The 12,955-nt window shown below is 33.9% G+C and overlaps 1 protein-coding gene across 1 annotated transcript in view; it reads left to right on the forward strand.

Annotated features, from left to right (window-relative positions):
- LOC126883059 (MTOR-associated protein MEAK7) overlaps positions 1-12,955 on the forward strand; it is an 86,728-nt gene that overhangs the window by 55,603 nt on the left and 18,170 nt on the right. The window contains exons 3-4 of the mRNA XM_050648268.1: positions 1,859-2,144; positions 11,772-11,996. Of these exons, the coding sequence (XP_050504225.1) occupies positions 1,859-2,144; positions 11,772-11,996 (511 nt within the window). The remainder of the gene's footprint in view (positions 1-1,858; positions 2,145-11,771; positions 11,997-12,955) is intronic.

The raw sequence follows: 12,955 nt of genomic DNA on the forward strand, positions 1-12,955 counted from the left end.
ATATTTTTGATTGGACTCTTTGTATTATCTTGTAATTTGGTGACTTTGAGTAACACCAGAGTTGGACATCATAGGTCCAAATTGGTTTTATCATATTAGTCCATGTGGTGAGACCGCTCCCGTCTCAAAAACATTTCTAATTCGGTTTATATGCGGATTCATATTCAAAAATGTCCCCTTTAAACAAATCTGAATGGTGCCGGACGGAATTTTTTGGCAGAAATTGTTTAAACAATTTTTTTAAACAAATACATAAGATCACCTTTTATTGCCCCAAAAAATATATTTTTAGGTTTTTTGGGCCATTTTAAACAAGGTATAGTGATAGTTAAAGTTTAAGAGTGATCGGGTCTAACTTCAATTTAGACCGTAGTTTTTTAATTGTTAATTATGCGTGTCCATCCGGTTCTTTTGCCGGTGCGGCGCGCACTATTTTCAAAAATCTCCTATTTTCCTCCGAAAAATATTTTTTCTAGATTCTTTGGGACATTCTAAATAAAATAAGTTTCTTGACATTTTTCTCAAAAGTTAATAGTTTTAAAGTTATAAACGATTTAAAATCCGAAAAATGACAAAAAAACACATTTTCGCATTTTAAATCGCTTATAACTTTAAAACTAGTAACTTTTGAGAAAAATGTCAAGAAACTTATTTTATTTAGAATGTCCCAAAGAATCTAGAAGAAAATATTTTTCGGGGGAAAATAGGAGATTTTTCAAATAGAGCGCTCCGCACCGGCCAAAAAATCGGATGGACATGCATAATTAACTACGGTCTAAATTGAAGTTAGACCCGATCACTCTTCGGAATCTTGAAAAGGAATGTTTAAACTTTAATCCAAGTTATTGGCACCCTTACAAATACTAATTTAAATATGAGTTTTTAAGCCTCGAAAATGCGTATTTTCCCATTTTTTTTAGATTTTAAATCTCCTATAACTCGAAAACTGTCAATTTTTGAGAAAAATCACAAGATACCTTTCTTGTTTAGAATTACCCAAAAAACCTAAAAATATATTTTTTGGAGCAATAAAAGGTGATCTTATGTATTTATTTTAAAAAATTGTTTAAAGGGGACATTTTTGAATATGAATCCGCAGAGAAACTGAATTAGAAATGTTTTTTCAAACGGGAGCGGTCTCACCACATGGACTATCTATATATTTATACAGGAGTAGTTTATTTTCAATGGTTAGTTTTGATTTTCGACCAATAAGCCCTCATTTGTCGTATTTTGATGTTGATCTGGGTTTTCTTGGCTTGAATGTGCGGCTTCCTTATTAATCTTTTGTCAAGGGTTAGTCCAAAGTATTTAACTTGTGTGCTAACTGGTAATGGTGTGCCATTTAATGTTATTGTTGGACATACATCCTTTGGGTTTGGAAAAGTAACTTGGGTTGACTTCGTTTCATTTACTTTCACCTTCCATTTGGCGAGCCATGTTCCCAGTTGGTCAAGGTGGTTTTGCAGTTGTGCAGACGCGATAATGGAGTCCTCATTGACAACGGTCATTGTGGTGTCATCAGCGAATGTTCAGATTTGTGTTGTTTCATTGGTTGGAATATTTGCGTTAAATAATACGTAAAAGAGAGGACCCAGGACGCTACCGTGTGGTACGCCTGATTTAATGGGAAAATACATATGTGGAAGTTGCTGTGTTATATTTTACTTGGAAGTAACGATCTTCAATGTAAGATTTCATGAGGTAGTAGGGGGTTGGAAGAATGCTTTTGAGTTTGTATAAGAGTCCAGTAGGCCATACTCTATCAAGTGCCTTTTCTAGATTTAAGAATGCCGCCGAGCAATATTTTTTTCCTCAATAGCGGTAAAAAAAGAACTATAAAATATTTTTGTTTCAGTATGTTGAAAGTATAGTTGCCTCCTATATGAAGATTCAAAAGCTAAGTAACAACAAACAGTACAAAACATGGTTTTCAAAAGGTTGTTTTACATTACCTCAAAATATTCAACGTGTAGCCGAAAGTTTAACTCATGAATTAGCCACTGGAGAAATTATCACGAGACGAACTTTAGAAACGTGGCTACAAGGTGCCACTCTATTAGGACAACTGCTCCTGTATGTGTCAATGTATTTGTTTAGTATTACTCATAAGGAAAAGGGAGGAGTAGCTAGTGAAAAAACAGGTATAGTATTACATTAATTTTTACTAAGACTAAGGTCGTTCACACAAAGATGAAGAAAAAGATCTATCAGTTGTCCCTGAAATAGCCCCTGTTGAGCTGCCCCCACTTGCAAAAATTAAAAAACGAATATCGCTGATTTATGAGCTCTCATATTCCGCAAATTAAAAATTTTGAGCTCGTTACACTGAGCACTACTTAAAAATAGGGATATTAAGTCGATCTTTGCGGCAGAGTTACGAGCTATTTATGAGCTTTCGAAATGATATAGTTTCGATTTTTGAGCTCATCCCCTTCACCCCTGAACAACCCTTTAACTGATTCAACTTAAGAGAAAAATGCTGAGAAAAACTAAAATATATTGAGTAGTGTTTTGTATTTTGACAATAACACCCGATTTGGGCGTCGAAACGTTAATAAAATTATTTTTTCAATTTGATTGTGGCTTATTTCTCATCTAATAGTCAAAATATATAGTATCGCGGATATAATTCGTATAGCGTCTACAGTCTAACGGCCAGTTTCACAAAGTAAAGTTAACTTGTGGTTAAGAGATAACCAGAGGTTCTCCCATTATAATATATTGGGGTAACCTCTGATTAAGAGATAACCAGAGGTTCACCCATTATAATATATTGGGGTAAACTTTACTTTGTGAAACCGGCACTAAGTCAACTGAGTCACTATCTGAGCGGACGAGTCTATTAGATTGTCGAGGGAGGATAGTTAGGAGACTAGAAGGAACTACAGCGCGTATAATTCCCAGAAAAAAAGTTGGACGCAATTTTCTGAAACCGTGAGAGAAAATCTCATATAGCGACCACTGCCGGATTAAGAGAGAATTGTACTTAAAATGAATTAAATAATTATTTGGCGACTACATATCGTTTAATAATTTATGAGCTCGCAAAATACGCGCATTTAGATCATTGAATTGCAATTTCTCAATTTCTTTTGTATAGTGCAGTCATTGAAGGTAAAAATCAACTATTACGGTGAACCTCCATCGATTTTTACGCAAATTGGTGAGTGGTTAGAGGATACCTCAAGAAACAAAAGTGACATAGTGTAACCTTGCGCTTTTTACCCTGAGGGTGGATACCACTTCTTCTTGGGGATGAAAATTATTTTATTAAAAATGGCTCCACAAATCCATAGAGGGACAAATTCTAAGCAAAATTTGTTATATAAAGTTATTAAAATAAATCAATACTTTTTGAGTTATTAAAGATCAACATTTTAATTTTTCGTGAAATAAATGCATGCTTTAAAGTGGGTTTTCATAAATAACTTAAAAGCTGTACAGTGCGACAAGCGAAAGGTGGCGGCTGACCTTCTCGTATTCTGCATTTATCGCTGTGTATTTTCGCTCAAGGTCACGCGCCAGCACTGGCTTGTCGGCTTGTAAGTGTTTACAAAACAGATATTATTACCAAAATTTAAGCTTTGAGAAACCTTTTATAGTGCGGCCGATACGTGATACAATTGCACATTTAATGATACAAGCATATAATTTGGACCACATATACTCACATATAAAGGTTCAAATTTAGATATGAGGCCATCTCAGATTTTACCTTTTACAAAAATGGCGGGGATTCAAAATGGCGACTATACGTATGTGACTAATAGCACGATAACTTTTGAACGAGACTTCAGATTTCAACCAAATTTGGTATATAGGTTCTTTTTTTGATTTACAAGATGGATGTGGTGAACCAGAAGAATCGGTTTACCAGAAGTTGTGTTTTTACTGGTTGTTTATGTAAAAAATATTTTTTTTTCAATTTTTTCCCTCTGTATATATTAATTTTTCAAAAAGGTAATACCGCAATTGAATAGAGCATAAAATTATTTTGTAGAAAATATTTTGAAAATTTTAGTTATGTTAATTACCATTTAATAAATGCATAATGTATCTTCACATGTACCTATGTGTGACAGATTCGTACAAATATTATAAGAATTATTGTGAATTTAATCGTAGAAGCATATAATTTGGACCACATATACTACACACATCAAGGTTCAAATTTAGATAAAAGGCCATCTCAGATTTTACTTTTTACAAAAATGGCGGGCATTCAAAATGGCGACTATACATATGTGACTAATAGCACGATAACTTTTGAACGAAAAGTCCGATTTCAACCAAATTTGGTATATAGGTTCTTCTTTTGATGTGCAAGACCAAAGTCTTGAACCGGAAGAATAGATTTACCAGAAGTTGTGTTTTTCCTGATTTTTATGTAAAAACATGTTGTTTTTCTAATAATTCTTTCACCCTGTATATATTAATTTTTCAAAAAGTTAATACCGGCGTTGAAAAGAGCGTAAAAATATTTTTGGGCAATATTTTTAACTCTTTAGTTACGTTAATTACCAATTAATAAATGTATAATGTATCTTCACATGTACCTATAAACCTATGTGCGGCAGATTCGTGCAAATAATATAAGAATTATTGTGCATTTAATGGTTATATCATATAATTTGGACCACACATACTACACATACAAAGATTCAAATTTAGATATGAGGCCATCTCAGATTTTATCTTTTACAAAAATGGCGGGCATTCAAAATGAATCTGACGCACACAGGTACATCTGAAGATACGTTATGCATTTATTAAATTGTAATTAACATAACTAAAAAGTTCGAAATCTCTCGTAAAAATTATGTTTACACTCTTTTCAATGGCGGTATTAACTTTTTGAAAAATTAATATATACAGGATGAAAGAATTCAAAAAAACAACAGATTTTTACATAAAAAAAAACAGTAAAACCAACCTTGATGACAAATTTGGCTGAAATCGGACTTTTCGTTCAAAAGCTATCGTGCTATTACTCACATATGTATAGCCGCCATTTTGAATACTCGCCATTTTTGTAAGAGGCAAAATCTGAGATGGCCTCATATCTGAATTTGACCTTTTGTATGTGTAGTATATGTGATCTAAATTATATGCTTCTACCGTTAAATTCACAATAATTCTTATAATATTTGCACGAATCTGCCACACAAAGGTACATGTGAAGATACGTTATGCATTTATTAAATGGTAATTAACATAACTAAAAAGTTCAAAATATTTTCTAAAACATATTCGTACGCTCTTTTCAATGGTGGTATTACCATTATGAAAAATTAATATATACAGGGTAAACAAATTGAAAATAAATTATTTACATAATATAAAATAGTTTTACATGAAAAACCAGGGAAAACACAACTTTTGGTAAACCGATTCTTCCAGTTCACGACATAGACCTTGTAAATCACAAAAAGAACCTATGTACCAAATTTGGTTGAAATCGGACTTTTCATTCAAAAGATATCGTGCTATTAGTCACATATGTATAGTCGCCCATTTTGAATGTCCGCCATTTTTGTAAAAGGCAAAATCTGAGATGGCTTCATATCTAAATTTGAACCTTTATATGTGCAGTATATGTGGCCCAATTTATATGCTTGTATCATTAAATGTGCAATTCTTATAAATATTTGCACGAATCTGCCGCACTATTAATGTTAATTCAAAGTGAGTTATAGGTAATTGAGTGTAATTTGTTTTTCGGCGGGTAGGTACTCAAATCTACGTATTCAAGCTTAAATAACAGGAAAACGATGCTTTTTATAAATTATATTTTATATACGCTTGTCAAAGTACTCATGAATACCTAACAAGTGAGCTACGGACGAAGTTGATGGCGTTAAAATTAAGGTCATCGGTACATAATTCGCAAATGTTTTACGACTATCCCTACTTTTTCTGTCTTTACACGTCAAATTACGTGTAGTAAAATTCACACTGGTATGGATATGTAAACATTACTAGAACGTCATTCTACTTGACAATGTCATGATTAACTTTAAAGAGATGGCTTTTGAATGTTCTTGGATAACTGTTATTTGTATAATTGCAAATTATTAATTCAGTTAATAAATGTGATAATTTTTTCACTAACTATGTATTCAGTGATTGTAATAATTTATATGTACAACAAAAACTAATACTCAATCGAGAAAAGAGAAAAAGTGTTAAAGTGATTTTTTAATAATATATTGTTACTATGGAACGCTTACAATTTTGAACATCTTTAACAACAAAATACTTGGATCACAGAATATATTATCCTGATGTATTCTCTGCTTGGATCTTCCACAAATAATACACAATAAATAACTTTTTATTAAGTTCACGTCTTAAATCAATTATTTATCAAATACACTATATATCAACATTATTTAATCAACAACTCAAAATATTCCCGATGCCATGTCAAATATTTAAAATTGTCACTGTCTCACTGACAATATGCTGACAATATTCTATTCGACTGAGTGCGTTGTAAGACAAAGATAGATTTGGAAAATATTACCACGGACATTGTGTTCATTTTTTTCGAATCCTGAAAAAACCAATAAATATTTTTGAAAAATTTAAACGCAGAATGAAAGACTAAATTATTACCGAGGGCCGAAAGTTCCTTAGAATAAATAAAAAGTTTATTTTGAATGAGATATTTGAAATTAAAAATCACACTAAATTATCTCTTAGTTTTTCACCCCTGTAACTTATTAAAATAAACATTATAGAAGTTCTCGGGGACTTTCGGCCGTCGCTAATAACGTAATCTTTCATTCTGCGTTTAAATTTTTCAAAAATACCTACTAGTTTTCTCAGGATTCGAAAAAAATTAATCCCCATTTGAATACCATTGCAGCCGAAAATACGTACCCATCCCTTTAAGCAAGTTACAATGAAAATAAGACGACCCTTTTAGTCCTGTCGCCAGTGGGGGTACAACGACTCCTTAATTCAGATGGACTTACCCAAGTTTTTTTATGTATTTTGACCCATAGAGCACGAATTTTTTGGGTAACAGTCGATCCGGATGTCGATAAGATTGTTATAAACAAAGAACTTGAAGAATCACATAACAGCGATTTTTTGCAAAACAAAACATTTTTTTGTATTTTTTGGGTCATTTCTAAGCAAAAAATGGTCTTATAAGTTTTTTCGTAGAATGCATAGTTTTCGACATAAACGCGGTTGAACTTTAAAAAAATCGAAAAATTGCAATTTTTGAACCCGAATAACTTTTGATTGAAAAATAAAATAGCAATTTTGCTTACCGCATTTGAAAGTTTAAGTCAAATTCTATCGGTTTTGATTACTTTCATTGCTAAAAATTAATTTTTTTATTGTTAAACAAAGCTATAAACACATAGTGACTGAATGATGTTTTCAATGCATTTCTCATTTGAAATCGAACGAGTAGGCGCGCATACATACAATTTCTACGTAGATTACGTACATTAAAACGCATGCATTGGGAACGGGAAACACTATGTGTTTATGGCTTTGTTTAACAAATAAAAACTTAATTTTTAGCAATGCAAATAATCGAAACCGATAGAATTTGACTTGAACTTTCAAATGCCGTAAGCAGAATTGCTATTTTATTTTTTAATCAAAAGTTATTCGGGTTCAGAAATTGCACTTTTTCGATTTTTTGAAAGTTCTACCGCGTTTATCTCGAAAACTATGCATCCTACGAAAAAACTTATAAGACCATTTTTTGCTGAGAATCACCCAAAAAATACAAAAAAATATTTTGTTTTGCGAAGAATCGCTGTTATGTATTTCCTCAAGTTCTTTATTTATAACAATCTTATCGACATCCGGATTAACTGTTACCCAAAAAATTCGTGTTCTACGGGTCAAAATACATTAAAAAACTTGGGTAAGTCCATCTGAGTTAAGGAGGCAGTTGTACCCCCCTGGCGACAGGACTATTTCGAATTTTTTAGGAAATAGTGAAATTCCGCAAAAGTTAAAAAATTTAGTTATCCCTATGAGACTTTGTTTACTTTGGCATAAGTATCTAATGACCTCAAACATTTTGACCGTTTTAGAATGCATATTTTTGAAGAAATATGTGATTTAAAAAAAACACAATTTTTCAAACTTGCGTAAATTACATTTTATTTTGATAATAACTCTAAAAATACTCGATACACTTAAAAAATTATAGACAGCGGAGAGCTTTTTTTGTTAGCAAATATTTTACTTATGTATTTTTTATTTTTGCAGGATACAATATGACCGAGATAAAAACGTTTAAAGCCTAAATTTTACTGCCAGAACCATGTAACCGGGGCCCGTTACCCTTTTATCTTAAAAAAATAAGTGATTTAAAAGATTAAATTTAATATAGTTTTAGAGCTCTTGAAATTACCTTTCAAATAGTTTTTGGATGAATCTGATATCCTAAAAATTAACGGAGTTATTCTAACAAAAAACAATAAAATTTTCTTGTAAAATTTTATGAAGCATTTTCGATGTTATCTACTTCTTCTGGAGCTCATTTGATAGGTATTTCTAAGTACTTTGACAAGTATTTAGTAGTGTAGTATTATTTAAGCTTGAATACTTAGATGTGAGTATCAGCCGAAGAAAATATGCATTCAATTAACTCACTTTAAATTAATATTAAAAGAATTTTGATGTAAGGAATTTCTAATTTTTATTAGCTTCAATTTTGGTAATGAAAACTTTTTTGTAAAGACATAGTTGAGTTATTTATGAAAAATCACTTTACCATGCACTTTTCTCACGAAAATTGAAATTTTTGATCTTTAATAACTCAAAAATTATTGATTTATTTTAATAACTTTGTACAATAAATTTTGCTTAGAATTTGTCCCTCCATCGATTTGTGGAGTTATTTTTAATAAAATAATTTTCACCCCCCGAGAAGGGGTGGTATTCACCCTTAGGGTAAAAGCGCAAGGTGGCACCATGTCACTTTTTTTTCTTGAGATATCCTCTAACCACTCTCCAATTTTCCTGAAAATCGATTGAGGTTCACCGAAATCGAAGGTAATAGTTAATTTCTACCTTCAGTGACTGCACTATTGGGACCGTGCAAGTTCGGAAAAGCGACACCTGGTTTCATAGCTCGGCAACATTTTTCTCACTTTTAATTATATTGGCCAATTATATTAGTCTGGTTGCTGGATAATTGCCAAGCCCATAGTCCAAAACAAATTATAAGAAGAAAAATTAATATTAAGGTTATGTTATTAAAAGGTAAACAATTGTATGTATTAAATAAAATTAATTATTAAAATGCAGTACTGCAAGCAAAATACAATAAATTAATTTACTTTTATATAATAATTGCATATCATATCGATATTGTGGAGCAACATATAATTTTTCTTCTTCAATGACAGTAGGTATGAAATATACGTCATTTTGACAACTTCAATTGACAATGAATTATTTAAGAAAGTTGTAAGATTTCTCCGCTGTTCGCACACGTTCGTTTCTCGTATCTCCTACAAGTACTTGCACACCGCCAATAGAAAAGAAATTGCAATTCAATGATCTAAATGCGCGTATTTTGCGAGCTCATTAATGATTTAATGATATGTAGTCGCCAAATAATTAATTTAATTCAGTTTAAACACAATTCTCTCTTAAGCCGGGAAGATGGGGTGGTTTTCTTGTGAAGGGGTTGTAGCTCAATAATCGAAATGCGCGTGATTTAAAAGTTTATTCTTAGAGTGTATACGTTGTAAGAATTATATCCGTGATACGATATAATTTAATTTTTCTCAGCATTTTTCTCTTAAGTTAAATCAATTAAAGGGTTGTTTCTGGGTGAAAGGGATGAGCTCAAAAATCGAAACTATATCACTTCGAAAGCCCATAAATAGCTCGTAATTCTGCCGCAAAGATTGATTCAATATCCCTATTTTTATCAGTGTAACGAGCTCAAAATTTAAGATAGTAATCAGAGACTTGAATTCAAAAATCGTGCAGAAGGAAATTGATCTACTTTACATCGATAAACATAACACCTCTATCTCTCTACAATAACATCAATTGTAATGGGAACCGAACAGTTAAGTATATAACAGCTAAGAACAGGGTCATGAGAAGCAAATGTTTTAAACACAAAAAAATACATACAATGACTTGAACTCTCCCGATAGCCTAACGAATACTCCAATTTATGGTGTTCTTATAGATGCTAGACAGTACTCCAACCGAATGGATATCTGCACCCTTTTTTTTTCATCTTTCAAGAGGAAAATGGAATCTTCAAAAGACATATCAGTCCAGAACGCCGCCTGACTGACCTTAGTGCATGATTCATTCTTCGTAGCCCCAACGATAGTTCCCGCGATACTTTAAAACGCTCTCTCGTCGCCGAGGCTACGCCGAATGCCTACCTGCTAAACCAGACCCTCCTCTGTCATCCAGCGCTCCGAAAGCGGAGTGGCCCCTGCAAGGTCGACATCGCTTCCGAAGCACTTTACCTTCATTTATTTACAGACTGTAAGCAAGGAGGCCCTTCCTTCTCCCCGTTTCCCCCTTTTTTGGTCGCAAAATTGGGTTTTTTTGTTTGTATGTTTTTTAAAGCTTCATCTATCATCAAAACTTATTCCCTCTACCTTCTACTTACAATGTATTTCCCTCTCACCCCTATCGTTGGTACAGCTGTTTTTCCTCTTCTTTCTTCTTGATCACTACACGGATATAGTGTATACCAGTCCAACCAGATTTATTTTCAATCATTTCTCGCACTGTCACTAAATTCACACCTGTCTCTCTTTCCATTCTGTTCCTTTCTACTTCTACTATCCATCTGTTGCACTCTAGCATCGTATGTGTAACAGTGTCCGGGTGTCTGCAGTATGATCATTCATCAGTGTCGGCCTTTCCAAACCTAGAGAGGTAGGCTCTAAAACACCCGTGTCCTGTGAACACCTGCGTTAGGAAATAATCCAGTCGCCTGTGACCACAGTCTATCCAATCTTTTAAGTTCGGGAGCAGCATCTTTGTCCACTGTGCCACATGCTCCGTGTTGTTCCATTCTTCCTGCCATCTTTCAGTTGACTTCTCTCTTTCCTGTCTTCTCTAGGCCATAGTGAGCTCAAGGTCTCTTCTTATATAGTTCTTTTCTTTCTACTACCAACACATGCAGCGGGACACATCCAGTGATGGCCCAAAAGGCTGCTGCAAACACAGTCCTATAGGCGCATGCCACTCGCAGCAGACTTGTTCTGTCCACTCGTGTAATGAGTCCCCTGTAGGCCTGTATCTCTACCGCCTCACTCCAGACTGTGCCGCGTAGAAGAGGATCGACTGCACAACACCGTGCAAGGCCCTCCTTTCGGATTTGGGTCCTCAATATTGACTCTGACCACTTTCTAGTTAACACAGAGATTCGAACAGATATCTCGTGGTAAAGATGTGATATCTTGCATAAAAATAGGAAAACTAAGATGGCAGGACATCTAGCAGAACAATTCTCCTAGACCTAGACGGATCCTCATGTCACAGCGAGGTAGGTCAAAACTTGATAGAAGGATGGATTAGATGAAGATACTAGAATAATAGGCAAACTGGCAATTAATTGATGGGTTGACTGGCGAAATAGATTTTGAAAGGTCGAGATTCAACTAGAGTTGTAGCGCAATTGATGATGATCATCATGATCGTTCTCTCTGCCTTTATATTTATGTGTAGTCGACGACGTCTCTAGCTAATAGTCGTTTTATTATACCTACATTTGTAACATTAATTATTGTAAATAATTTTAGGATCAACTATACCAGCGGAAGAACATGATAGCGCCATAGAAAAGGAAAAGGACCGAAGTCTAGTTCCGTTCTGTCGCGGTTTAGACCTGATGCCTTCTTATCCAAGTATACTGGATTTAAATCAGATAGTTTTTATTAATGCGCACTTACCTCAACAATATCAATTAGAATGGAGGTTTCTCTTTAGTTCACAAATTCACGGAGAATCTTTTTCAACACTTATAGGTAAGATTCATATAATATAGAAAATCTTATTGTAAATACTAGTTTGTACCAGTCATTAATTCCCATTTGACTTAACAACACGCTCCCATCCGTGTTCTCTTCTTCTTATAGTGCCTATCCGTTTCGGATGTTGGCAACCATCATGGCAATCTGTACTTTGCACACTGCTGCTCTAAAAATATTTGTGGTTGTTGTGTTGAACCACATACGTAGTTTTTTCAGCCAGGAAATCCTTCGCCTTCCTGGTCCTCGCTTTCCTTCCACTTTTTCTTGCAAGATTAGTTGCAGCAGTCCATATCTTTCACTGTTCCTCATGATGTTACCGAGGTATTCGATTTTGGCTGTTTTTTCATCGTAGTAACCTGATTTTTATGGGTATCGACAAATCATGACATTTGAATAACTTAGCCATTTTTTGAAATGCATCTTGCTTTATCTATCCTACATTTGATTTCTATGGAATGGTCCCAATTTTCATTGACGTTCGTACTAAGGTAGGTGTATGTTTTTACTCTTTCTATTTGTTGATGATTCACACTGATTCGTCCAAATTGTTGTTCCTTCTTAGAGATCATCATACATTTTGTTTTCTTAGTGTTTAGTGAAAGGCCGTATCTCTGACTGACTTCTGCGGTTCTGTTCATTAACTCCGGGAGGGCTTCAGAACTCTCAGCGAATACCACCGTGTCGTCTGCGTATCTTATGTTATTGATACATTCTCCGTTAATTCGAATTACGGCTTCAACATCATCCACTGCTTCTTAAAAGATTTCCTCGGAGTAGAGACAAGTAGTACGGAGTAGTTTCCAAGACTTTGAAAACGAAATAGAAGACATCGAACTAGCAAATAATCTCATAACGAAGGCACTAAAAGAAACCGAAAGGGAGTGCTGCCCGACGGCGGTGACCCATAAAGAAAAATTAAGCCAAGATACCAAAGAGTTAATAAGTAAAAGAAG

Source organism: Diabrotica virgifera, chromosome 4, assembly GCF_917563875.1.
Source record: "Diabrotica virgifera virgifera chromosome 4, PGI_DIABVI_V3a".
NCBI classification, from domain to species: domain Eukaryota; kingdom Metazoa; phylum Arthropoda; class Insecta; order Coleoptera; family Chrysomelidae; genus Diabrotica; species Diabrotica virgifera.